Below are 27,930 nucleotides of genomic sequence, written 5' to 3'. Positions count from 1 at the left end.
TTTAAGCGAATTTACAATTGACAAAAAGTTGTTCAAACCCAGCAAATAACACACCAACAATGTATTTCCATTTGCAGTTATTTCAGTAATATTGGTTCAGATACTGGTATCGCTATTGAAATGTAGATGGCGCTAGCGCTGACGGTTTGAAAATGTCGTTTGGCTAGAATGAATGTGATTTGAAACTCCTTATTTTTTCGAGTCACGTTTTTCATAACGGGCAGCAAATGGGATAATGAGGAAAGAAGAAGACATAAAGACCTACTTTATTTAATCGCTGTATTCCGAAAACTAGAGTAAACTTGAAACATAAAAATAATTTAAAAAATGATTATTTACAAAAACATTAGCAACAAATTAGACATTGAAAAGAAAAGCGAAGATCAGAGGAATAAGAAGATGAAGATGATTTGCAAATACATAAAGAAGCTCTACCTTTGACGCCGATTGAATCATTAATCAACCTCCACCATGTGCATTGCTCCATATGGCGGCGCAATACACCTTCCGTGCGGATACCGCGGGACTCCACGCGAACAACCTTCGCCAGCCCACTATCAGTCAACCGTTCGAGGTAGAACCAAACGGTGTTGACCATAGCCAACCGTTCCTGGCTCCGCAGTTACATAAAAAAACGATCGATTCTGCGTGGAAACTCTGGCCACTTTTTTTCCGATTTCCCGGCTATTGTTAGTTGGCGCGCTTCGGTTCCATGGAGACGATGCGCGATGACGACGGCTTGAAGTTGTTTGGTTGGGTGAAGAGCGACCCAGCAAACACACTCCGTCACCCGTGTGTGCGTTGTGTTGCGGTGTGTGGTGGCTTTGAAACCATAAATGTAATTAGCATGTCCAGAGCTACGATACGGGAGCGTTTTTAAGAATGGACGTTGTGTAAAGCATCGGTGTGCGGTGTTTATTAGTAGACCTTGGAAGGGTCCGTAGTATCGTCATGTGTTTCGGTCAGCCCAGTCATTGGTTGCGCTGGGTGGGTTTGTGTGTACCACATTGTCGTCGATTGTCGGCTAACGACTAGAAGGTCCAACTATTTGTCGCAATAGGCAGTGACATCGAGTGTGCGTTGGAAGTTCAAGCATCGTTGGTTCTAATTGACGGTGCGAAGTGAACAACATTGGGTGTCTTTGTTGTTGAGCGCTTGCTATGAGCGTGCAAAGAAGAAGGGTGCTCTGCAAACATTGGCTATATGCGTCGTCAGTGTGTTAATAGCCCTAGAACCTAGCAAAACGATATTGCAATATTGCGACACGAAAGTAGTGCCTTAAGTGAGTGTATCGTAAGGGAGTCACATCGAAAGTATTTTTTTTTAAAGTACAACTAGCCGTATTGGAGTGGTGAAATTAGCATTTTACAGTTCAGTGAACTTGTGTGTGTCGTTCATGGCGTGACAGTTGTTAAGGCGCAAGTGTACACCGTCTCGCCCTAACTCACCCGCTTTTCGTGCACACCACACACGTGTGATTGCATGCAAATATGGTGCACCTTTATCAGACGACGACCGCACCGCAACCGTCCCCGAAGACGGTGACGAAGCCGGCCAGCTTTATGGCCAGCCTGAAGGGTCTGTTTTTCCGCACCAACCAGTCGAAACCGAGCACCGAAGGTCCGAACACACGCCCCAAATCGCTGTGGACCCGCAACTCGGCACCGCAAGCACCGATTGCCTCGCCCGAGTCGGGAAGTGAACCGTCGTCGCTAGTGTTGCCCCGCGTACCGGAAGCGCCCATCCAGCCGCTGACCGTACACCGCACCGTAACGATACAGCTGCCCCACCACGGCGACAATCGGTACGACATCCGGAGCGGCCGGTCTCGCGGTCTCGGCAAGGATCGAAGGCGCGCCAAGGCAGCGATCAAACCCGTCAAGCGGCGCTCCTTCGGCAAACGCATCAACAACCTGTGGAGCAACTTTGGTCTGCTGCGAAGTTCGGAGAAAATCGTGGAGTTTGCCAACGGTCACGGTGAGTCAGAGGGGTGATTTTTTGCTGTTTTTATTATGTTGAAAGCAATTTAATTTCCTCGCGCCGTTCGAAACCAATCGAGTAAATCATCCTTTTTTTCACACCTTCCGCATCGCGCATTGGGCGTCTCCATCCGACTGTGCGGCGATGTGGCAGTTGGGAGTGTCGGTTGCTATTCGCGATGAACTATTGGCACAGCTGTGCCGAACGAGCATGGGTTTCTTGGATGTCTTCGATGTGTCTGCAGCTTAGCATTCAGCGGTGGATATCGATTGTGTGTGGTTTATTTACTTGCATACTGCCGGAGGTGCGGCGTGTGTATACACATCCTCGCTGTTGGGTCTGCGGTATTATTAGAACACGCCGCAATTTGTCTATGTTTTCCGTTGCTATTTCGTAGGAAAAATCAATCCACCGCATAGTCGATATTAAACGAAGGCGGATGGGAATGGGAGGGCCGCAGATTGAGTCGTTTTGTGGAGGTGTGGAATGTCAGCGAAACTTCCAGGTGCAAATGAAACCCGCGTGTTTCGGCGCAGTAAATGGGAAAGAGCAAACTGATGACTATCGTACGGTTCTACTTGTACAGTCAATGCAAGCAGGGCTGATGGATTGGGTTTGGATGATTGTCTACGAGTCTTGTGGGAATAAAGAAATAGGTCATCATGGGTGGAAATCTCTTGCATGTCTAAATGGTTTAAGACACACGTTCAAAATACAGGAAATCCCTACAGTCCTCCATCACCAAGAACGCATAAGAAATATTAAAAAAACCATCGAAGGGTCTTTTCCAGCCCCAACTTTCCTTGAGGTATAAAGGGACGCATAATGAACACGCGGGTGCGCGTGTGAGTTTGTGTGTTATGAAATATAATGGATTTTTTGTTCACCTTTTTCCCCTACGCTATTCTATTGAAGACACACACACTCACACTGTTTACTACGCCGACAGCAAACAGAGCCCTCACTGCACGTGCTGCCGTCGATTGACCTGGAAAACAGGTGAATGAACGAAACCGACCCTTTCCACATATGTCTACGCTCTGGCATAACCCCTCTTGCCTTCTCAACCTTCTCAAAATTCCCTGGTGACGTGGTTTTTTGTGACATTATTCGAACCCCTCTGTTATGCCCTCACTGATGAGGTCCTTGCGTGTAAAAAAAACTCCTCCCTCTGGTTGCGTTGCTTCGCTTCCAGAAAGCAAAGACCACAAAGCGAATGAGGGGAGCGAAAACCACCATGCCGTCATTCGATGCGTTTAGACATGGGTGTTGATTACTGTGCGGGCACTCTTTTTCACCTGAGTCACTCACACCTGGTGAGTGTTCGGTGATGCAACGCGCAAAGGCCCAAAGGTCCACTCACGAACCATCTCACCACGTGGGGACTTTCGAGTTGCTCCGAAGGCATATCCCTCTAGATCTCTCTCGCCCCTAAAGGCCCCTCTCTCCAACAACAACCGGTTATGGTACGCTTCCCGAACGGCTTTGTGGCGTGAAACCCCCTACTCTTCCTGCTCCCTCTGGTTGCAAACCCCCGCACACATTCCACGGCCATAACGTTCTGGCGGGTCTCTCCCGGGAGCCCGTAAGGTCCGAGCAAGAGTAAGGCTTCCGTTGGCTGTGGGCTTGCCGACCGTCCGTCAGTTGTGACGGTGTTGTTGAACTCGCTCGATCGGCGTCGAGCGGGCCCGCGTGCGAGTGTTGGTGGCGCGATCGGTGGAATCGCTTTGGAAGCGAAAACATCCCGCGTATAAGCGTAAGCAAACCGTGCACACAGAATACAAAAAAAAAAACCTGTCCGACGAGTCCGACGCGATAAAGTGTTTCTATTCAGCTGGGCAGGGGTGAGCGAGAATTTTTGCACGATCAGAGCAGTTCTGGCATCACTGCGATCGGTGGTGATCGATTAAGCTGCGCGTTGGGTACAGTGTGCTGTATGTGTGTGCGCTAAAATTAAGTTAAAAGTGTAAGCGAAAGGAAGCAGCAAAAAAGAGGAAAATATCATTTTCGTGGAAATGTCGTGAATGGAAAAAGGGAGGAGGAAAACTCTCGCAATAACGGTCGAAAATTGATGGCATTTCTGTCAACAGCTTCCGAACGTTTGCGGGTTGAGCCCCAGGTTCCCCCAGGTTTCGTGTGTTCGTGGACCTCTTTGTGCAGTTGCTGTCTCTGTGTTGTCGGTGTGTGGGATGGAAGTGTGATTATTGAGTTTTCAGTGCGCCAGCAGTGATCGTGATGCTGCAGACAGTGTCTTTGGTTGTGTTGTTTTACCAGAAAATGAATGTCACCATATGACCTATGAGCACGTTGGGTGGAAATTCCGAGCGAAAACGATCATTAACGACCATCCGGACCTGGCGATGAAGATGTTGTGCAGGAAACATCCCGAAAACGATCGCCAGACAAGACACACGTGGTTTGGAGCGCATCTCCGCTGTGCTCCACACTAATGTACTCCAAATGTTGCAGCACTGTGACCCACTGTGAGGGACATTCCTGAGCAGCCAGGGGCAGGTGCATGCGTCATAAGAAGGAACGTTATTTGCAACCGTCAATCAACTGTCCCACCCCGGTGCATATACTTTCTACCCCGCGTCGACACTCGAGTCCACTTAATGCATTTCCCCCCTTTCACGGCAGATGGTGCGGAGCGGGCGAGCGGAATCGATTAAGCAAATTAAACTCCCATCCATCTATCTATGATTTCCGGATAATTTAAGATTACGGCTCACTGCCGTCCGATCGATTAATTTTACTACTGTCTGTGAGCCGGCCAGCCGGTTTTTGCCCTTCTGCACACTCGAACACACACCCGTGCTGCGACCGTCCAAGTCCAAGAGCTGTTTGGTGATTTATGAAGCAAAGTAGTGTACGGCGGAACCGGGGCCTGTCCGCCTGATGCATGCCGCGTGGTGTAAAAGAACGCAAAAGTCCAAAGTCTTGGCGCGATACACATACAGACCCCCTCTCTGCTGGTATACGGGGGTGCAGTGGGCGTATTTCGTTGAACGGTTCGTTTATTTTTGCATTTTGTATTTTTCTTCCCAACACCCTCTCTCTCTCTTTTCCTGACTGTTTCTCCTGCTCTCCGGATGAACAGAGCTAGAAATGGTAATTCATACTGTCATATTTAATTCACGACTTGACCGACTCCCACATTCTACCCGCGTGCGTGCGTCTTGGGAAATGAAATTGAGCTCCCCAGCAGGGGGGGGGGGGTTTGGTTCTGGACAAACAGTGGCCGATGCACAACAACGTTCTCGTGTTACGCCGATTGGAAACTGGAGATTGTGCAGTTGTTTCGGAAACGGTGAAATGATCTTCATGCAAAGCCGGAGTGAAATCGTCCGTTTTCGGTCGAATGGAACGGAAGAATGCAGCAGCCTGGAGAGTGGTCTGGTTTCGTGAAGAAAGTGTAGCTTTAAAAGAGGCCCTAAAGAAAGAGGGAGCTCGCTTTGTGGTAGAAGTGCTTTAAAGAAGCCGGCGTGCTATTTATCATGTCTGTTTTGTCATGTGTCGAGCTATGTCGGAGGGGGAGAGAGAAGACTGCATAATGTGATGAAAAATCGGTGACAGTTGCAGTAAGGCCTCCCAGGCGGGGACTGTAAACGGTCTGATTATGCAAAACATATGAAGTGGAAGTGGTTTTAGTTAGCGGGTGAGAAGGGGCTAAACACAATGATAACAGCTATAGAGAAAGGGCTTCAAATTTGGGTCAGTTTTATTCAGACGACATTGGAAATGGGAACTATCAGGATTAGTAGCATTGATAGCTGGTTTTAAATACGCTTGATTGTGTTGGTCAATTAGAATGCATATATTTTCCAATTGTGTGCAAAGATTATCTCTTACAAGAAGCCGTAATAAGTATTTGATAAAATTCTTATTAAAGTGTCTTCAACGAAAAACTCTAATGGAAATCTCAAATGTCAACCTTCTATCACTAATTCCCTTTATCAAATTAAACCACCCCACATTAATCGATCTTTGAGCCCGCGATTGTTTGCAAACTTCTCGCACCAAAACATTAAAAACAATGTTCCTTTCCCTGTGTTTTCCCTGTGGTCCCTCCTAACCCTCCATTTGTTGCTTATTTGTTCGCGTTAGCCACACAGTCAGTGTTTTAGTACATCGTCCAACGGGTGTTAGTTTACCCACATGTCAAAACACGCTGTTTGACAAGCAGGAAGAAGATCGACCCGAACAGACCAACCGATCAGAAAGCAAACGTTTTTTTTTTGCCACCAATGATGGTCCAGCCTGATGGAAATGGGAGTGATGGGGGCTTGGGAGTGGAAAATCGGAACATTGTTTACCTTCAAATTGTTCGCAAACACGCTGTTGTTTGATTTGTGCCCCCTCGCTGTCTCTCGGGCTGGTGGAAAACCAGCGCAAGGGAAAACGGGAACATATGTGTGTGCGAATGTAAACACATTTGTCGTCATCGATAATTTCCACTCGCCTGCGGTGGTGGTGGTCTGCTTTCCGACCGGTCTGGGACATTGGAGGTTTGGTGTGGGGAGGGCACAGATTGCTCGCTTTCTTGTTCTTGCACGATTACGCTCTCGCCAATCTCACGCTCAAACCTCACATCTTAACCCATTTCCCATTTCCTCGCGCGTGTGTGTCGTCACCGATCGGCATGGCATGGGTTGGAGGGAAAACTCAAGCAAGGAAAATGCTCTCACTCACCGTATCGCACGCAGTTCGCACTCTCCGCCGGTGGCACGATCTCGCAAACACTTTCTTCCTCATCTCAGCGCGTCCGAGCTGTGTGACGTCACGGATGCACGGACAGTTTCGGACGGCAGGCCCGCTTTTTCGCCCGCTTACACCAAATTCGTGCGACCGCGCGGACACGATCCGCAGTTGACGATAGTGCGCGGCCGAGCAAGCATTGTACCACGCGTGTCGGTGCCAGTTCCGTCTAGCTCGCGCCTTGAGAGGCGGAAAGCCGACAACGACGACGACGACGACGTTTGCAGCAACGGTTCCGACCGCAGTGGGTGTGCGTGTGTATATGTACGTGACAGGTCACCAACAATCGCCTACGGATTTCAGAAAATTCCTCTTCCCCAGCACAACTCAGCGGCACTAGTGCGTGATTTTTTGTTTTTTCGGGTGAAGTGTTTTTATCGGTGGCGCTCTTATTTTTCGGCTCTCCGAGTGTGTGTGTGTGTGCGTGGTTCTGTTCGTTAAATTTCCCTGGTCGCTTGGTAGAATAGCAAAGCTTGGTGGCGCGCACACGGTTTTGTGACACCTTCGGGGCCGCCGTGAGCTAGGACACGTTTGTTGTTTGTACACTTATGGCATGTTTCGAATAGCACATTTGTTACATACATTGGCCGCTTTTTTCCTTCTTCTTCTTTTTTTCTTTGAGAGTTCGGTGAGCAATCGTTTGCGCCAGACATTTGTCACGCTGGGAATGAACGTTCAAAACGCGGCGAGATTAGCGGAAGTCGATCGGTCGTGGCGGTTTGGACCCGTTTGGTCGGTCGCAAACAATTGCTCATGAACAGACAACACTTTCACACTTTTCTGCTAGAGCTCATTAACTGCGTTCCTTTATTTTTAGTCGTTTGAATCACTTGCCTGCTTGAGCAGTGGGAGAGAGTCATTTAAGAACGAGTCACCGGTTTCTGTTCTTGTGTAGGCTAGTTTTCTATTTAATTACGCACCACCGTATTTCTGGTTCGTTATCTCAATCCGCTCGCTCTCGCTTTCTCTACTTAATATGTGCCAAAAACGAAGTGCGCTCAAGTGATCGTTTCGGCTTTGTACCATATGTTTTCCATCAGAATGACCCGTCCCACCGGGCGCGGTTCGGATTAATGTGTAAGCTTGTACGACATCGAAAGGGATTAGTGTTTTTGGGCGTAAAATTTTATGTGCTGCATCCTCTCGTCGCTTCCCGGTTTTTCGTTTCGTGCATGATCTTCGTATGATGAATGTGTGTTTTGTTGTGTTGTTGTGCTGTAGTAGTGTGATTTAATTTTTAAGCTAATATAATTAATTTACGTGTATTGAAACCGACAAGACAAATAACGTGAAGAATGTGTATTCTTAAAAATGAATTTAAATTGTAATATTAATGTTTGTGCTTAATGGTTTCCCAAGAACAAGTTATTCTTTTGTGGCAATTGCTTATTAATTTTGGTGTTCGTTATCAGTGTGCTAGCAATTAATTGGTTGTGAATGAAATTTAGTGTGCCTGCTTGCTCCACCTTCACCGAACTGCAATTTTGTGCACTTTAACAAAACCTCCCCTGTTCCGTGTCCCCTTTTTGTCGTCCGTTCAAATTGTGCCCCACCTTGATGCTCACCTTCACCGCGCCACGATGGTTCGATTCGGCAAAAAGGAAACCACCGACAAACGGCAGCTGCTGGCCAGCATGGACTCGATGCATCGATACGGCAGCACCAAGCTTGACAACGGTAAGTGTGCGGCGTTCCGGAAAGGGGGGAAAAACCGCGATTCATATCTGGTTAGCATCCTTTCCCTTGCGAAACGGCAGAACCATCTCGAACAAGTGCTTGCGCGTGTGTGTGTGTGTGTGTCATCCGTACTAAGACACTGTGTCGAAGGGCACCTTTTTCCGCCCATACTGTCCATTCCTGCCTTCCGTGAGGCGCCCATCGCGTGGCGGAGAGTGAAAATGAAAATAGAAAGTACATTTCAACGCCGGTCCAAATATCGTTTTTCCGCACTGAGGTCGCCGCCTGAGGTTCCTGTGGTAACGAATTCATTACGATATTTTCGGGTACTGGGAAGGTACGGACACACGGCGGTGTTGGTGGTGTGTTCGAATTCTTGCTGAGGCCTAGAGCTGTCTAGCCCCGTTGTGTTAAGCGGCCGTGGTTCCCGTGAGGTTCAGCAAGACGCGCTAATGATGACGACGTGGTTTTTTTCGACCGCTCCTATCCACTATCGCCTCGGCTTTCGGCTGTCTGACACCAAAACGCAGGGAGCTTAAAGGGATTCTATCTTCCAATTCTTCCGTCTGGTGTGCCTCAATCGCTGAATCGCTGTGATCGCCGATTTTGGGGGATCTGCAATTTTTCAAGTGCTCCCTTTAATGTTCCCTCCAAGGCCCGCGCCGTGCACCGCGATGGCGTGTATCTGTGAATGAGATTTGATTTAATTGATTAGTAAATGCCGCTTTCAAAAGAAGGGAGGAAAGGGGAGGCAGGTGGTGTGTGCGCCTAAGTGTGCAGTACGAAGCGAGCGGAGGTTTTATTTCGTGGTCTGCAAATGGATGTGTAGGCAATTAAATTAGACATGCTCGGGTTTTATTGGCCCAATGATGATGGGCTGCCTGGCAGCAGGGGAGCGTGTTGTTTGCAAGATGCGCGTTTTTTTGGGATGGGGTTAGGTTTCGTGCACTTGTACGAGAGAGAGAGGAACAATAAGCTGTGTTTGGGTTGGTGGGAAGGCGTCGCTAACGAACGTGAATTAAAACAGTTCGAAAGTTGAAGCATAATGATTTGCAAACCTATTTACAGGAGAAAGCAGATGAAATTATCTCAGTTAGTTTTGAAAACATAAATTGGTATTGGTTTTATTTTTTTAAAGTCATGTTTGCATTAGTGACGAAAGTAGTAAAAATGCCATAATAAATTAAAATATATTTGTAAATAAAGGAAACTATTCTAAACAATTGACAAGAGACAAGACAACAGAAGGCATGCTTAAAATAAACTGAAAATTGTATTTGGCAGGTACATCATATTTCCAACATGTTATACCAAGAACAAATCTAAAGAAGCAGCAAAGTAAAGCAGTAAAATGGTGAGACAAAAAGCTTTGAATAAAATCAAATCTAAATGGTTCGCATTATCATACATTGAACAGCGTCACATCAAGATAGATGCCCCATAAACCCTGCGAGAAAAAGGAGTATCCTTTTTATCCATTTTGTATCCACTCAACTTGATGCTTAAATTGAGGCGTTACTTAGCACATCAATTTGCGCTAACCCATAAATTCGTACCCAAAACACACGAAAAGTGTCTACCCCGTACATGGCTGCTGCATCATAGACGCACATTTTCGCATAAGTTAGCGTATTAGCGCGACCGTAGACCGTACGTCGACAGCGACGACGGGTGGTGACGACGACGACGACGACGACGACGACGACGACGACTTGTTTGACCCCGTCAGCGCATGATGTTGCGCTAGATCACGGATCAGCTCATGACATCCCTCTCGGCACGTAAGTAGAGCCAAATCGTAAATCGCCAAACGTCGGGTTGAGCGACCGGGATTGGCGACCATGGCAGCAGAAGCCGCAAAGGCAAGAAAATATGCACCAGCAGAAATGTGTGAAAGCCGGATTATTATCACACCGACTTTTTTGCTGGGGGTTTAGAACGGTGTGGGATGGTTTATTTTGTTTTTTTTTTGGCTCTGCTGGTTGCTATTGCTGCGCCGTATCTCATACACACAAACCAATAAAAAGAAATCTTACCACGGAGATGAAAAATTTTATAAACAAACCATCACTTCTTGGCGTTACGCCGGCACTTGCCGTGGGAGAGGGGTTTCATGCGCTTCCACATTTTACTGCTCGCGGTTCAAAACGAGGCCGATTGCGGTGAAACGTTAACACTGCGGCGAGGATGACTGCTCGGGGAGGCACATGCTAATCTCAATTGCAGTTACTTTTCCAACCTTTTTTTCTTCCTTTCTCTCCTTGTTCCTTAGCCAATGTTCTTTAAAACCGCACTGCAATCGGTCGTCACCGTCATTGGTTGGCTTTTTTTTTGGCGGGAAGGTGTTTATTTGTACGAAGGAAATATTGTAATTTAAAGACAACAACATGAGCATTGGCGTACGTGGGGGTGAGTTTTGGCTCAGCAGGAGCAGGTCTGGATGGTAAGAAGCGCGTCGTTTTGGTGCGCTTGTCGTAGCTGGTGGTCCACAGGGGTTTGTAGATCAAACGGCCAGGGAGGATATACGCTTATAGATAAATATTATTATGAATAGCATCTTCAAAGTGTCGGGTGGAATGATTTGTTTGGCTTTAAACTATCCGGGGGCGTTGAAAGGAGCAGAGCGAGCGCAAACAGTTTCGGAATCACATGTGAAACATTTGGAAAACAGGGGAAAATAGGAGACCAATAATTGGCTCATTTGTTGGCAGTTAGGACGTAGAATTGGTTTTTAAGTCTTTGTTGAAATAATATGATTTAATCTATTGTCCAAGCATTGCAATCATTTAGTCTTTTCCTTTTTCTTCGAGTTCCTTTTAATAATGTTTCTGTTTTATTGAATAAGTAAAAGGCTTCTCATATGATCATATTCTCTTGCTAATCTTCCTAATACTTTGTTACTCCATTCACACCCATTCAATGTATTTTATTACCTATTCTCAATGTTTCCTTACGTACAAGTGAATGGTTTCAAATTTTTATTGACTTCCACGCTATTCCCCTTACGATGCGTATGTGCGCTTGCTCCCAAGCAGCTGTAACTTTGTAGCAAACCGACCGTTAATGCCAATCCCTCTAAGCTCTTCCTTAACGTTCTCCCTTGCCGCCGGTGTTACTTCTGCTTGGTTCATCCATTTGCTAGCACCATAAAGTCGTTGGGTGTAAAACTTTGGATCTACTTCCCCCTGAATATGGTGTCTTGTGTCTCGTGGCTCGTGAGGCCGTATGTTTCTCGCCTTAAGGACACGCGAAAGCACCAGGAAGGTAATGGGGCAATTACACAATTTCCCCCCGAAACGTAGAGTGTGCGATCATAAAGCGATAGAAAGAATGTCCCAATAAAATTGGAACGCATCTCGCCACGGAATAAGGAGGAGCGGTTCGAGGTGATTTGACCTTACATTTGGTTTTATTCTTCGCTTGGAAGTGGGTGAAGCACGGACAATGATTAGTGGATGGTTAGCAGTAAAATCTAACAACAAAATACATTGAGCCACAAAGCCGGAAACGGTGCTCGTTACCAGGTGGATTGATTTGTCGTGCTTAATCTTATGTCTTTTCCCAATTTTGTTTGTTGGTATCGTTTCAGCTGCCTTTCAACACGTGCGGGAAAATTTGACAGATCTTAATGGGCGCTCGGAGGCGAACGAAACGGATCTGGTATTTCTGCAAGGAATACTGGCCAACCCAGCCGTTACGCAGTTGATTAAGGTAGGTGTACACGTGTTGGTTGTTTGTCTGGAGGAAGAAGGTACCATTCGGCACCAGATGTTCAGCAGGGTAATTGAATAACTTAGCACACATACGCAGGAGGGTGTGTATTTTGTGTAGGTTTCACACATTTTTCTTTGCTCCAGCACTCTATGCGGACATTGGCATTGGTCCTGGGGGACAGCTTCAACCGAGGACCTTACGTGAGGGGGTTTTTCTTTTCGGGGGCCTAATAACGTCCCAAGCTGACCGACCACGGGCCGCTAGCGCATGAGGAAATAGGTTGTTTATTTTCACTAATTGGATTGGCTGCAGAGCCAATTTCGCTGCACATAAAGTGTGGCGCGGTTAATTGGTCGAGTGACACATATTTCCCTGTTCCCCGAAATTGACCTCCCGACGTGTGGTCGAGATGCTGCGAGGCCGAAACGGGAGGGATTTTTGTGGAGCAAGTTTGATGCAACTCTTTCGAGAGGCGTTTGTTGGCTAGGGCGGAAAACTCAAACCACACTGTGTCAGTAGTGTGTCGAACGGTCCGACATGGGATGAAATGTGGTCGTTACGTGCCTGAGGGAGCGTAAATTGGCTGACGGGTTGATGCGTGTAAATGTGCGTCGGAAAGCTAATTGGTCATGAATCAGTGACCTTCCATCACCCTGGCGTAGTGTTCGCGCTTGACTCCAGCACTGAGGTTAGCCGTACTCATTGATGAATTGCAATTAAATCAGATTGGTTTAAATTGGTTTAGTCGGAGAGGAAGAAGCGGTTTTGAAAGAGATGTACAAAGTGTTACGCGCCGTGGAGGAATAGACTGAAGAAAGGTGGTTGTGAGTTTCTTTGTCTTTGTAAGATTTATCAATTAATAGAACGATACCATCCTCAGCGAAGACTAATACAAAATTGCTATCATGCCAAGAAGAGTAAGGAAGATACTATTTCTTACCTTACGAGGATGTAAGACCTTAAATACCTGACTATGGTGTTAATAACTTGCTTTGAAATACTTAAAATTGATATTTAATACCACAGCATGTGTTCATTAGTTGCCTAGCCGAATTTCTCTCCTTTTGTTTCGCCAAGCAACGAGACCAATCTGTAGAACATATGGGAGAATAACCTTCCAAAAGAATGTTCTTAATTTCCGAGCCGCAAAACAGGAAAAACAAAAAAACCAACTTGTTTCAATTTCGTTACACCGAGCCACTTCTTGCTCAACCGACCGGAAAAGGACCGCCTTGTTTCTTCTGATCTAAACTAATGAACTTATTCCCACCGAAGAAGGCGCTCCGGTAAGCCCGCTCTCGGAATGAAAGTCTGCATCACGAACCTTCCCGCAAAAAAAGCCAAACCAAAACCCGCCCCAGCATTCCTCCAGTCAGGGTGAACAAAAAGCGCTGCATCCCCCAAAAAAACGACGACGACGGCGGCGGCGGTCGTACACAACGCACTTTTGAGCAACTCATTTTCTCATCGCTGATGAGCTCCACAATCTTGGGGAGTTTTAAAAACCGGTTCCACAACAACAAAAATCGTTATCGTTGTTCGCTTTCGTCCGGGTGGCTGTCCGGGGTTTCGGGCGTGGTTTGTGTGTGTGTGTGTGTTTTGGGGTGCACCATAAGCCTTTTATGTTTTTGGTTGCGATGTTTGCCGAATCCAAAAAAGGGCTGCGAGTTGAGTTGCAGCCGGCTTAAGCCTGCCAAAACCCACACAATCAAAACGTTAAAGCCGTAGTGTATCTGCTTGTGTGTTTGTGGGCATCTTTATTCGGAGAAGCGCTGAGAATCTTTTCTGTGGTGGAGATGTTGTTTAAGTTTGGAAATGACATCAGAGCTTCTACCAGCGGTTAGTTTGAGTGAGTTGGAGTGAGTTGAGTGAAAGCTTATCATGTTGGTTTTGTTGGATTAGTCTACGCTTTGCTGACGGCAAAAGATGACCTAAAAGCAAAACATAGCAAGTCACGTGAACCTAATTAACACTTGGTTTAGGCGTTACGGCAAGTGAAAACATCCCTAAGCCCTTTAAGTCCATCGCTCAACAAATAAAAGGTAAGTATCACGCTCCTTTCACGCTATCTGTCAAGAGGATTTGATTACTCGAGTTGCATTGTGAAATGCTGGGTGCTGTTTGTGGAAACATTTATCCACCGGTGAAAAGTGTCTCGGAGTCTGTATCGCCGCGTTACGGTGTTCAGACACCCGTGGTGACGAAATGTGGTTACGGAGATTTAGTTTCGCGCAACGGCGTTTATGTGGTTTCTCTGTGCGCTTATGCAATCTGGACGGAATTAAGATCGGAGTTGTTTTCACTTTTGTTTCATAATGTCAAGCATAGCTGCACCGAAACGAATCCGGCGTTCCTCTAGCTGCAATTGCATCCTATTACCGTACATCGTGAAAGGTTGAGTCATTGTATCTGCACCTCACCAAGAATGTGTCCGTAATACGGCTGTCTGGGAATTTCGGAACGATGCTTTAATGGCCCATGGTAGCTTCGTCCCAAGTCTAGGCCCGGGACTCATTGGCTACATCATTAACTTTGTCATGTTTACGGTGTCAGCCTTCTCCAACGGCACACGCTTGTCTACATGCCGCCCGTGATCATAGCATATTTATAAAACAATTAATCAGTCCAACGAACGTTTAAAAGGTGACGAAGCGCGACCATAGGTACATTTGTTGGAAATGTATCGTTGCCAGTGAGTTTGTCCCAGGGGGGGAGTTTCGATGCTGTGCCACTGATCAAAACACCTGTTGCGGAGGGATTCAGCGCGATTGAAGTGGACGGGCACCGCAGCCGCTATGCTTTATGGATGGGCTGAGGAACGTGCTAGTGGCAATTCGCTTATTATGTCCCATTAATGCCACTGGCACGTCGTCATCGGGCAAGAGTCGCGGGTGTACGGAAAGAAAAACATCGTCTCACCCACGCGGCCGCATCGTCATAGATAGCAAGACGATCGTCGGCCTGAGCGTTAGTCTTGACCTGCGGCACCTCTGCTGCGAACAAACAATCTCTTATTGCTCTCTTCCCCTCCTCAGGGCGGGTTTTCTTGAGTGGGAAGTATGCCTTGATTCGCCTGAACGATCAAGTGCTGATGTTTTCTTTGTACAGGCTGATGAGCGCGATCGTCTGGCGCTGCGATGTGGAGCATCACTCGAACGTTTCCCCGTCGTGTCGCTGCTCTCACACTGTCGTGTCGTGTGGAGTTTGCTGACCAATGTTGTTCTATTTCTCATTTCTGTGCACGACGCTTGAGCAACGATGTGTGTTCTGTTTCCGTCCGTCGTCTCGTGTACTGCTCGAGTGAGGTCGGCGTTAGAATGCATCACTGACGTATGCGCACGGGCACGGGTACGGGGTGTTTCGTCATCGTTCATGAACGAATCGTTCGATCGCACGAAAACCTGTTGATGGTGAGAATATGCATATTTATCGAGTGGATGTTTCATAAGAAGCTATTGAGAGAGAGATGAATGCATGTGAGTATGTGTGTGTGTGTGTGTGTGCATCGTCAGTACTGTTTCTATGGCACTTACGAATAGATCTTGTCTGACTAATGAGGGAGGTTATATTGAAAATTCATACAGGATAGTTGTATGATGGCTCTGTCTATACTTTATGTGAAAGTTATAATAATATGTTTATATGTTTTTATAATTATCTTTTAAAACTCGAGTTAATCTTTTCACCTAAAGCAATGTTCAGTGCAAATGAATCTTTTATGTGCATCATATAAATATAATTAAAAATAGTAATTCAAATAAATGTTGAGTCAAATACGCAACTGTACCGGTCTGAACCACTAAACATGATGATCATTCAACAAATACACCCCAACGAGAAATACCTTTACAGGCTTCTCTTCTCATTCACGGTATCCATCACACGCAAACAGAGCCACCGGTTATGTTTGATGGTATTCTCCCCCAACATTAAAACCAACCCCTTACGTTAGCTGCACAGCATACTCACCACGGCGAGCGGCCAAGCGCTCGAATTCACCACGAGAGCACCACAAGCAGCGAAGCATTCGTGCCGAAGCGAAAGAGCATCTCTTCGCAGCGTACCACTCAGTGGTAACTCACGCGCTGGCTAGCATTTCGAAACGGTCAAACCGTTAGGAGCGGGTACGTGTTGAGTTCATTTGCGCGAGAACCATTCACGCTGCTAGTTGCGTGTGCTTCGGGTGCGGTATTACAACGCGGCAACCTCAGCTCATTAAATTCACCCCCCTGGGATATATATCTCCTCCTCCCCCCTTCGGTTTGTGTCACGGTGTGTTTGTGGTGCGTGTCACGCTTGACGGTGTTTGCCGTACGATCACGGTGTGCGGTGACAGTACAGACAGAGCCGAGTGAATTGTGAAGATCTGCATACATATCGGAGCGCTGTGTGAGTTGGCAGACTCTGGTGGTGTCTAGGTGTATACGGTGTTTTTCGTGACCAGTTGCCATCGGCGACGGGTGATTCATAGTTGCGCATAGGGAGGGCAACACCAAGCAGGGGCAGTCCAGAAAATCGATATCACAGTGAAGAAAGCAGCAGTGCACAGCACCATCGGACGAACCATAGCAGACGACTGCGGCCCATCGAAAAGGAGGTTAAATTTAAGGTGTGTACCGTGTGGCCGATGTGCGTGTTGCGAGTCGACCTTTCCCGAGGGAGAACAGCTACAGACGTTTTGTGGCTTTCCCCTGGCTTTTCCTCCAGTATGTGAGTGATTGTGTATTGGGGGAAAACGCGGGTGGAAAACACACAATCTCTCGACATACCAAAGCTTCGTTAATGTGTGTTGCATACCGTACAGGAATAGGCTAGTGTTGGGCTAAACGTGGTAATGGAATTGTGATGATTGAATTGGAAAACCAGGCATTGGGAAGAATAGTGAAACAAAATGTTCCCCAACCTGGGAATGGGAACGATGCAAGAGAAACCCTCCACTGACCGTAAAGGGTCATTATGATTCAAAATGGCCTCCACCAGAAGCGAGTCGTCTGTCAGCAGCGTTACCTGTACGCAACGCAATAAAGGGTTGTTTTCTCCGCTCTTGCAGGGGGGGGAGATGTTTTCAGTGAAAACGCATGGATAAGAAAATTGTTTTTGCATACAACAAAAAAAGCTGCCAAACAGCGGAACACTGAGTCACCAAAGTCATTCTAAGGGAACAGAGCGAGAGAGAACGGAAAAAATCCGAGGTATCCACCCATAATTAGCGCCCAGCCGTTCGCATCAGTATAGGTGCGATCTTCCAAGTTGGGGCCCGAGCAAAACGGGTCGTCGCCGTCGTCGTGCGTCGTCGTAAGCTCAACCTCGATCGCATCATTTCGCGTCAACTTCTGTGAGGGAGTGCGCGTCTGTGTGTGTGTGAGAGAGAGAGAGAAACTTAAACCGAAAGGGAGAACGTCTTGTCCGATCGCCTTTCAGTCTTTTGTGGCCAGTTGTTCCAAGGTACGCGCTACGAAGCCAAGAAGGCAAACGGTGCGCGCGTTCGCGTATTCTCAACGCATCTCGGGATGAGAAGTGCGCGAGAGTGAGCGACCGGGCGGTAAAGCCGGCGGTGTTGTTTACGTGCTGACTTCGGTCTTCGGCTGACATGATGGAAGCGGCCTCCATGCCCATTCTCTCGTTGAAGTCTCGTTCGGGTTTGTGTAGCTGGAGGGTGTGCAGGGGAGCGAGATTTGCCGAGGGTTGCGTCGGAGGGTTGCTGGAGGTGAAAACAAAGCGATCGTAACACTGCGAGGAAACCTTCACACAGATGCGCGCTCTAATGGGATGGGGTTTGCTGGTGTGGAGCTTGAGGGATGAGAAAACCTGTTTTGAGCCGGACAGCTCGTTCTTTGTGTTGGAAACTCGACGCCACCAACACCGGCACAGTGGTGCTGTACAGCATAAGCAAAGACGCGCCCTGTTGCGGTGGAGAAGCTTATGCTGGAGCAGCGATCTCTGTGCGGCAGAGGTGCAGTTTGCAACGATCGCATACTAACACACACATACATCAGAGGGCGTGAAGAAAAAAAAAACGCAGAAAGAAAAGCAACACATCCGTTGCAGGGGTAGCAAAAACGTGTAGTTACACCGCATATTTTCACTAACATGAGCTTTTGTTTTCTTCTTATTGTTGCGTAATGATAAAAAGCACAAGCGTTTCACTTTTACCTACACTATCGCCGAGGCGCATTCCCGGTGCCGACGTGAGCGGAAAAGGCGTGGAGCGTGGTGTTTAGATTTATTGGTAAACAATTAGCTACCATTTGCGGGGTGTTACTGTTGTGTGGGCAGGGTGGTAATTGCAAACTGCCTCATCCATCGAACAGGGTGACACGATTTGAAAGCCGGTTGAATGTATTCAATTTTGAGTTTTTCTTCACCTACGAGGCAATGCAGTGCCTTCTCGGCTCTGGGAAACGACCATTGGCGAGTGTGTGGGTTTATAGTGTGGCAGATAAGATACTGGAGGTGCCATAAAAGAGATAGTTTTATCGGTGATTTAATTCAATTCGCGACATTTATCCGTACTTGCGTTGGAATATTGAATGCTACTGTGCTGCGTTCTTTGCGTTTATCGCTCACTTGACAGCGTACAAGCGTTTTTTTTCGCAGAAGCTTGTTAGAGGGACAAGCCTAAACAAACTCCCCACGCCAATAAATACTCGTTAGCGTCCTTCCAGTATTTGCTAAGCTGGCTTTAAGCTTATTTGCTTGTAAAAATACCAATTCCAAAACACTCGCAACACATTCCATCCTGTATGTAACTCACGTTAACGAAGCGACTACTTAATATGGGCGGCTGTGTAGCCCCGCACTAACCTCAAAATGGCACAAACGTATGTACACGAACTGCAACGGCAAAACGAAACCGCTCGAAAGAACGACGACACGAACCGATGCGATGACGAGAAATTTCAACATATGAACATTGACCAAAATTGAGCTAACGAAGGGTGTAAACAGTGGCTGTAGCTGTAAATAGGAACAGCCAATAGGGAAGATATTATGTTAAAAGTAAAGAAAAATAGTAACAGCTTAGTAGGAAAAGAGAAGCGAATGGCAAATAAAAGTATGGACACACACGCATTGTTCTGAATCAAAATGGCACAAGACATACATTTCCGAGCAAACTTTCACCTGTTTCTGGCGTGCGACTTTATTTTGATTTTTTGTTACTTTTTATTACATTAACGTTCTTCCTTCCGTTACCGTAGCGTGCAGTGGTTAGTTAGTTTGTTTTAACGTTAATGTGTTTTCCCACCCCTATCGCCGCTAGTGTAGCTTGAAATTTCTCGTTTGATCGATTAATGTCTCGTTCGTTCGGGTTCAACGCTCGCAAGTGATGAGCTCGTTTTTTTGTGCCATTTTTCTTTTTCTCTTGATGCTCCAAGATACTACCTTTTCCCCCTTTCAAACTGAATGATTGAATAGGAAAGTTTACTGCAAAAGTAAAACCAAATCATAACAAAAAATAATAAATAGTACGTCAATGGGAGATCAGTCTTCCGAATTGCCGGTAGATGTCGCGCCTGCTCGCGTGCATGTCAAGTGTCAAGTTCATGGTGTGAAATTTCTCGTGAATGCGTCGCAAACAGCGTGTTTGTTTTGCACAGTCGTGTGACATATTAAGGTTGTACTGAGAAGCTTCAGAAGAAAAGCTCAATGTTTGTAACACTGACCGTTCCGTTTCTTCCAGTGTGACCACCCAGAGCTGCCTAAACGTGCCGCACAATGAACTACGGGCGCAAAACGCCGTCGACGTACCGGTCGACACCGTCGGTATACTCGCACATTACCAGCCGATCGCAATCCAATCTGCACTCGCAGCGATCGCGCTCGATGAAGTCCGTCATGGTGCCCTGGTACCAGAAGCCGCTCCTGCACAACAACAAATATCTGGACATTCAGCGCGGCGCCTTCATCATGGGCCTGTTCTCGATCTTCGTGGCGATCTTCACGATCGGTACGGCCGTGTTTGACATCTACTGCCTGGCGCTGGCAGCGCCGGGCTCGTCCCACTACGGCTACTACATCATCTCGTACGAGTTTGTGTACGTGGGCAATGTGCACGTGCGCAATGCGCTGATGGTGGCCGCACTGTTCTCGCTGATCGGTGGGCTGGTCGTGCTGGTGACGAGCATCATGCTGGTGCACGCGTTGCGCAAGGAGTACGAATCGAAGATCGTCCCGTGGCTGTGGTCGTTTGCCATCTTTACGCTGTTCCGGCTGCTGGCGTTCCTGTTCTTCTCGATCGTGAACGATCTGATCTTCGCGTACAACATACTGATCACGCTGATCTGGAGCGTCATCATCGTGGCGTCCCTGTACGGCTGGCTGATGGTGTACTCGCTCTACCTGGAGCTGGCCGATCTGACGAAGCTGGAAGATCTGGCGCACCTGCGAATGGGTACGATGCAATCGCTGAACGCGTCCGTAGCGCACTCGCTGGCCGGTTCGCGACCAACGACACCGCACAGTACCGTCTCGACCATGCCGGTCGGCGACACGAAGTTCATTTAGAAAGCCATCCATCCGACATTGGTTCGACATTAACCGTCCGTACATTCCGTCCACGTCGCAAAAGCGACACAACCCTCCGTACAAATTGCAAAACGAGGACGACCAACCGCCAGTCTTGATAAGGGAAAACGTATCATTAGTTAAGCGCACAAAACTATCGAAGCACAGGTGTGTTTGTGCGCTAGTGCTGGGCAGAATTAGAAGTGCCTGGTTTCGAACCGAATCGAAAACGAAGCAGTCTTTTTTTTATTAAACGTTTAGTTTTGTAACCGTAAAAAGTAGCTAGTAAGACAGTTTTAATGTGCGGTGACTTCACTTCTTCGGCGATGGCGCAGGTGACGAACCTCCTCGTCAACGTCAAAGAGGGGGAAGTGGCCAGCTAACGTTTTGTTTTAATCATTTCACAGTGATCAATAAATTATTGATTTCTCGTATCGAATATTATGAGTTATTTTTGTGTTCTTTTTTCTTCGTGTCTTCAGTTTTCGTATTTTTGTTTATTTTCGTTCTTTCTTCTTTTCGTTTTGTTCACCTCACGCGCTCACTCAAGCGTAGGAATTCCTTCATTGCTACGGTGTTTGTTCGTGGGTGTTTTAAAAAAAAGTTCTAGTCTTCCCTCTTTTTTGTGACCTTCCACCCGAAACGTTCATTCACCCCTACGCTTCTGGCGGGCGGTGAAGAAACGATTCTGTTGTGATGGTGACTTTCTCTAGCATAGCTTATTTCAGTTTCTTCACTTACGGTTCGTTACCATGCTTTACAACGTGTATGTTTCTTGTGTTTTTTTGATTGTTGTTTATTAGGGGTTTCCTTCAGGGAGACAAAGCGTGCCTAAAACATAAGATCTAGGGAGCGTTGACCTGCATCGCTACCTTTTCGGAGCCGCAAGAGAAACACCCTCAGGTGTTACGGTGTTCTTATCTATGATGTGACATCTTTTTTGAAACATCTGTTGTGTGGTGGAATTTGAAAGAGTTTGTCAAGCTGTGGTAGAGACGATAAAAATAACCTACATTTTATTGTTTCTACTTACTATGCTTCTGTTGTACAAATCGCTCTATTTCAACTGAATTTGACGTCACGTGATGACCTTCTATGAAGTGGCCGGACAACAATATGATTGCCATAAAGCTTCGGGCGACAGAACGTTATCCCTTTCTACTCTGCGCACGCTACCTTCAGTGGGCACTTTCAAATGCATAGGTAATCGCTGCAGCCCACAGGTAGAAGGGAAGAGCGTAAATAGAGCACCGTGAAGACATTGGCGCGAGGTTATGCTGTGTGGTAAAGTCACCAGCGATCGCCAGGAGAATGGAATTCAGCTGCATTTTCAATTAGCAGCACCGTACGTCAGCACCGGCCGGTCGCTCCCCCAGCTACAGGCAACGGCTCCGCGGTGTAAACGATCAGCGTCGCACTAATGCCGTTTGTTGTTCTACCGTTTGCGGTGCATTAGCATACTGGTTTGTTACTTAATAATGCGCTTTAAATGGAGCTCAGAATAGCACGGCGTTCTTGTGCGAGATTACCCTTGACGCGCCGTTACGAGAGCGAGTCATTGGGAAATGGGATTGTTGCGTTTCCTATTTGCAGGTTCATGGATAATGGTGGTGTCTTTGGTTGTTGATTTCTAGCAAAACCTAGATCCAGTATCTTTGCCGTCAGTTATGTTCATTATTTGATACGTTTCATGCTGACAGTCACAAACAGAATAACAAACGACTCGCTCATGGAACGTCTTCCATGGTGACGCTACTTTCTGGAGTGCCCTCCCCACACACCACAAACAAACGATTCGGTTACTTCGCGCAACCAACGCCCCTAGCCGGTTGGATGCATCACACCGATAGGCAGATAGGCATCGGACGTAATACAACCGCCCGAAGTCATATAACAAGGTGGGAGGTTTGTCTTGTCGATAGTTGGAAGGTTTGGGGATGTGGTTAAGTGGTGGTGGTGTTTTTGTCCGAAGCTCGTAAACCGCCCCTGACGGGTGGAGTGTGCTTCCATCAGACGTGACCTAGAAACCTGGCACGAGCGGGCCAAGAACCCGTCTTCGTTGAGTTTATTCCCCGGGCAGGCCGGAAAGGCCAGTTCCCGGTAGTTAGTCGAGCGGAACGCAGCAAGTACGGCTGTGTGTGTGTGTGCGTTTTGAAGCTGAAGCTGTTGTGCTTTCTACAACCGTCATCCGTCATACAATACGGCGGAAGATCATTCCGGCAGACTTTCACGGCAGCAGTTTAGAGGTCTCGGGAAGATCAGCAATATCCCTTCGATCGAGTGTGAGTGGTTGTGGTGTTTCTGTCTGCCGAAGAGGCGGTACGGTGGAGAGTAGGGGGAGCTTTTCGTTTGCATTGGGCCCTTTAAGTGAAAGCGCATACAAGTATCAAAAGTTGTTCCCTTCCTTGGGCAAACTCTCGGCAACCGAAGCCAGCGTCGCTGGAGCTCCATTGTTCGCATTCCCTTTCTTTTCGTGCACCGAGGGATGGATGAATTGTTCGTCTGCGCTTTTTAATGTATCTTTCGGCCGATGCAGCGAAGGAACATCACAAAGCGGAAGCGTGGAAGGTCAAAGAAATTAGGAATAGTGAGTTGCCAGGCAGCTTAGGGGCATCTGTAGCTGTGTGAGTGAGAGAGGTTGCGTGGTTGCTTACATTCCTCTTCGAGCGAAGCTGCAGACGAAGCATAAACCATCATGTAACAAATTATGAAGAGAGGTGTTAAAATATGAATCTAGATGTGAAGGGAATAGTGAAGAGCTAAAGATTCATCAGGTGTTGTCTTGGGACCTTCTTTAGACATCGTCAGCAGTGGCTTTCATTTTTAAAATAAGGGTACATGGTGTTGAATAATTAGGATAATGTTTCGACCGGATTTTTCGAGCGGAAGTGCCTACCCGTACGGGAATTCATCACTCGTCGAGCCAGAGTTAATGAATATGACTGACAATGATGTGTTAATATTCTGGCTTCTGTGGGGATTTAAAGATGATGCATCGAGCCTTTTAAATTGTCTATTTCCTCAGGGTATTTAAATTATCGCCTCGGCCCTTAATCGGTCTACGTTGCTAGGGTAATGTTGAAAAACATTCATAGAAACAAGTTTTAATTAACTTGCATTGCTAGTCTTCGTTCACAATTGTTCAACATTGCTTCAAAGTTAGTTTGAGCATTGTTTTTCTATGCTCTATCCAAAACAACAATGGACAAAGTACACACAGCATGAGGCAGTAAATCAAAAACTTTTCGGTGTAAATGTCCATGCCCTTACCTACGATTGGCATGATAGTTGAAATTGTTTTCGAAGTTAGGTGTATACCTCCCTTCACCCTCGTAGCGTGTTTAATTGCCATTTAAACACATTTGCATGCATGTACATTGGAGTACGATTGTATGATTTTAGATGCACTTACAGCACAAAATCATCCCACATCGTGTTGAAACGTTTCAGTTATCGTTTGGATGTGCTTGGAAGAGGTTTAGCAGCTTTGGAGTTATCTTGTTTCACTGTGTTCAAGACCATCGGATGTTGGTAAGAATATAGTTTTTTTTTTAAATTTGCAACGTGCTTCCAAGAGATGGTGTGACAATGTGTTACTATATACCGATATTACATTGCTTTGCGAAATTCCCGCTTTCAAGGGGGGGAAGCACATAGGGAGTCACCTTTTGCTCTCCACCGTTGATTAAGCGTAGTACCGCTGCATCAAAACAATTGAATCGGTATGATTCATCCACTGCGTTCTGAGCGACTGATCCGTGCCCACCGTATTCCACCGTTCCACCATCACGCCAACATTCTGTTCGCCTCCAATTATAAACGATTCATTTGGAACTGTCTTTGACAAGCGCGTGCTCGGGCAACTGAGTGTGTCAATTGCACTACGCGCACCAAACAACCTCGATCGTACGTATCACGTACGTGTGCGTATGTTTGAGTGATCAGCGACCACATGTCGCTGCGGATACATGTGCGCACTAGGTGGGGCACCACCGTGTACTGCATCGCATACCACACAACATTGCGTCACCTTGATCATACAGAAAGCTCTCACACAAACACTGATAGAAGCGCACGACAAGATTCGAAATCGTGAGCAAGTGGTTGTGTGTTGTCACGAGGGTTTTATCCCACCTTCGAAAACCCACCCCGTGTAGTGGGGCTGATCGACGACTCTGGTAGTGAATGGTACTATAGTACGACGATTGCACTCACACGGCATAGCTGCGTTCAGTTGCGCCCTCTCTGTTGAGTATCTTTCCAGATTGTGCTAATAGTGTGACTTTTCTTCTTCTCGTGTGCTCCCCGCGAAAACAGATCCAAGACAAACTCGAGGAAGCACCAGCGCCACTGCATCCAGTGCGAGTGGACAACGCGCCCCTACTGAAGGAGGTGATCGATCGCTGTAGCCTGTCGAGGAATCCGCACGCCCGTGAGCTCGCTCGCATCTTCCGCTATCCACACTTTCGCGCCCTGCTCGAAGCGCACGACGAGATCGGTGAGACGCAGCTCGAAAAGCTAAAGCATCCCCCCACGTCCGCCACGTCCAGCCCGGGTGGCAACAGTCAGTACCATCAGGCCAGCTCATCCAGCGAGACAGTCGACGGGTCCGGTGTGGAGCTGCTCACCATCAACGATATGCCCGGGGAAACGATCAAGATGGTCGGGATCCGGAGAAATCCGGACGAACCGCTCGGCCTGACGGTGGAGGTCGACGAGCACAATCAGCTGGTGGTGGCCCGAATCATCGCGGGCGGCATGATCGATCGGCAGGGCCTGCTCCATCCGGGCGACGTCATACTGGAGGTGAACGGGGTGCCCGTGACCACGCCCGAGGAGCTGCAGGGCGAGATCTCGGTCGCGAAGGAGTCGGTAACGTTGAAGATTGGGCCGAGCGTCGAGGAGGAGATGAAATCTGCCCGCATCACCATGGCCGGTGGACAGGTAAAGAATGGAAGAAATTTAGACTCGGGCAAGAAGCTGACGGTAAGTGGAGTGTTTTACGCCTTGACTGGCTTTTCTTTATTGGTTTTAAGTTTTAGTTAGTGTTTAGTTACGCTGTAGCTTTTAGTTTCGTACCTGTGTGCTTGTGGCACCGACGCTGTACTAACTGGTTTCCTTTGTGTGTGTTTGTTCTGTTTGTCTCTCGTTAACCTTGTTTAAATAGATCAGCGTTTGCGATTCGTTGAAGTGTGGTTTTAGTTTTGTGAGTTGGAAGCATTTATTTGCCAATTTGCCCTATCAGTTTTGGCTGCTTTTGTGTGTTCAGTTTGAAATTTGTGTTTACATTTGAGTTATGTTATTCGTTTGCCTTATGTGTTCAAACGTGCCGTCAGCAAAGACCTCCTAACAAGCTATATAGAGTGGACGTTTGTCGTTACGGAAGTCTCACCACGCGTCTCTGGCACCCGTTCTGTACCCACAGCCACGCTAAAAGTGCACTTCATCGATGTTGCAATGTATGTACAATGTAGTATGTAGTGTCGCGCAGGATCTAGCACCAGCCATACTCAGGACTTACATTCATAGATAAACCAAAAAAGCTAGTTGATAGGATACTTGTAGGGCTGTTAGAAAACGTGTTGCTTCCCAATTTCCTCTAATCGTATTGGTTCTTCGCTCTCGATTGTTACTCAATTTTCAGTGTTATATGCGGGCGCTGTTCGATTACGACCCAAATGAGGACAATCTGTTACCGTGCAAGGAGATTGGGCTGTCGTTTTTGCGCGGTGACATACTGCAGATTATCAACGTGAAGGATCCAAACTGGTGGCAGGCGAAGCATGCGGGAGAGGATGGACCAACGGGGCTCATACCGTCCCAGGAGCTGGAGGAACGCCGCCAGGCGTACGTACCTCCGGAGGCAGATTTCGTGCATAAGATAGGCATTTGTGGAACAAGGGTAAGTGTCAAAGCGTGGAGTGTTTATACAACAAGAGAAGGTTACTGCAATGTCTGAATTCTTTGCAGATTTCAAAGAAGAAGCGAAAGATACTGTACAAAACGAAGCAGAATAGCGAGTTCGATAAAGCGGATCTGATGCTGTACGAGGAAGTTACCAAAATGCCACCATTCAAGCGGAAGACACTGGTGTTGGTGGGCGTGGCCGGAGTTGGACGACGAACGCTAAAGAACCGACTGATCAACAGCGATCCGGATAAGTTTGGATCAGTACTGCCGCGTATGTATTGGACATATGTCTCATTGGAATTCCAAAAACATAGTGTTAACTGTCATATGCTTTGCCCATTGCTTACAGACACTTCACGTCAACCGCGACCGCTGGAGGAGTCGGGCAAGGCCTACTGGTTTACCGATCGTGAAGAAATGGAGCAAGAGATCCGGGAGAACAAGTTCTTGGAGTTTGGTGAGCATAATGGTAATCTGTACGGTACCCATCTGGATTCGATTCGTGACGTTATCCGGCAAGGTTAGTATTTTAGTGATCGATCTGTGTAATCATGGTGCTAACTGTCGCCTATCCCGATTTCAGGTAAAATGTGTGTACTGGATTGTTCACCGGCAGCACTGAAGACTCTGCACAACAGTCCCGAGTTTATGCCGTTCGTGTTGTTTATTGCGGCACCAGGAATGGAGCAACTGAAGCTGCTTTACTCCGAGCGCAGATCGGCCAGTGGATCGACGAGGAACTTGCATGTAAGAATCGATTTTTCTATTAACAGAAGCTTGAATGTTTGTGTTTTTATGGATGTGTTTCACGCAATACCACAAACAAAACATATTAAAACCTATAAACACGTACCGTTCTTCTGTGTGTCGTTGTATGTTGCATGATAACTAATTGCTCGTATTTTGGTGTGGTCGTGGTATGTTTTTTTCTTCTGTTCATGCTTCCAGTTTGATCGTCAAAGCTCTATACGCTTCAGCTCCCGTCGAGCAAAGACTCTGGAATCGTTGGCATCGCTGTATGAGGTAATATTCAAATGCTCCAGCATGATCGTTCATAAGTGATTTGATGTTTATCGAAAAAAAATTGTGCTGTTTGATATAGTTTCATTGGATAATAATGTTTTTTCCCCTTCTCGTAGGACGATGATTTGATATCGGCGGTCGAGGAGAGTGCACTGCTCCAGCGAAAGTACGACAAGTACCTGGACATGGTCATTGTGAACGAAGACTTCGATGACACATTCCGGCAGGTGACGGAAGCGCTAGAGCAGCTGTCACACGAGCACCAGTGGGTCCCGGTAAACTGGATCTACTAGACTCCATGCGTCCGTCTACTCGGATGCAGATCTGCAAAACAAAATGTGTTCAAATCATTCGGCTTGCAAA

At 47.1% G+C, this 27,930-nt stretch overlaps 2 protein-coding genes across 10 annotated transcripts; both read left to right on the top strand.

Annotated features, from left to right (window-relative positions):
• Positions 1-746: 746 nt before the first annotated feature.
• On the top strand, positions 747-27,930 carry LOC121595829 (MAGUK p55 subfamily member 6). Of its 9 annotated transcripts, none has more exons than XM_041920093.1 (10): positions 3,622-3,736; positions 8,151-8,415; positions 12,005-12,126; positions 24,952-25,620; positions 26,279-26,536; positions 26,605-26,815; positions 26,894-27,064; positions 27,128-27,291; positions 27,493-27,567; positions 27,684-27,930. In XM_041920093.1, the coding sequence occupies exons 2-10, from the start codon at positions 8,319-8,321 to the stop codon at positions 27,858-27,860; spliced, it is 1,944 nt and encodes a 647-aa protein (XP_041776027.1). In that variant the 5' UTR covers positions 3,622-3,736; positions 8,151-8,318; the 3' UTR covers positions 27,861-27,930. The 9 variants fall into 9 exon arrangements, with proteins under 9 accessions (XP_041776026.1, XP_041776027.1, XP_041776028.1 ...); XM_041920094.1 differs by lacking the exon at positions 3,622-3,736 and adding an exon at positions 3,932-3,946; XM_041920090.1 differs by lacking the exon at positions 3,622-3,736 and adding an exon at positions 6,837-7,077 and having other exon boundaries at positions 8,340-8,415; positions 24,952-25,578.
• Positions 16,650-20,734, top strand: LOC121595831. The gene is made up of 2 exons (XM_041920099.1): positions 16,650-16,738; positions 19,811-20,734. Exon 2 carries the CDS (start codon positions 19,846-19,848, stop codon positions 20,632-20,634), a length of 789 nt encoding a protein of 262 aa, XP_041776033.1. The 5' UTR covers positions 16,650-16,738; positions 19,811-19,845; the 3' UTR covers positions 20,635-20,734.

The sequence above is a fragment of the Anopheles merus genome, chromosome 3R (genome assembly GCF_017562075.2).
Source record: "Anopheles merus strain MAF chromosome 3R, AmerM5.1, whole genome shotgun sequence".
NCBI lineage: Eukaryota > Metazoa > Arthropoda > Insecta > Diptera > Culicidae > Anopheles > Anopheles merus.
This window is presented reverse-complemented; position numbering and strand designations above follow the sequence as displayed.

Bases quoted from the DNA above. Each gene is read 5' to 3' on its own strand.
- LOC121595829 (XM_041920092.1), top strand. From the start codon at position 1,491: ATGGTGCACCTTTATCAGACGACGACCGCACCGCAACCGTCCCCGAAG. The intron at 25,621-26,278 runs GTAAGTGGAGTG...CTCAATTTTCAG, and splicing joins ACTCGGGCAAGAAGCTGACG to TGTTATATGCGGGCGCTGTT. The intron at 26,816-26,893 runs GTATGTATTGGA...CATTGCTTACAG, and splicing joins GTTTGGATCAGTACTGCCGC to ACACTTCACGTCAACCGCGA.
- LOC121595831 (XM_041920099.1), top strand. From the start codon at position 19,846: ATGAACTACGGGCGCAAAACGCCGTCGACGTACCGGTCGACACCGTCG.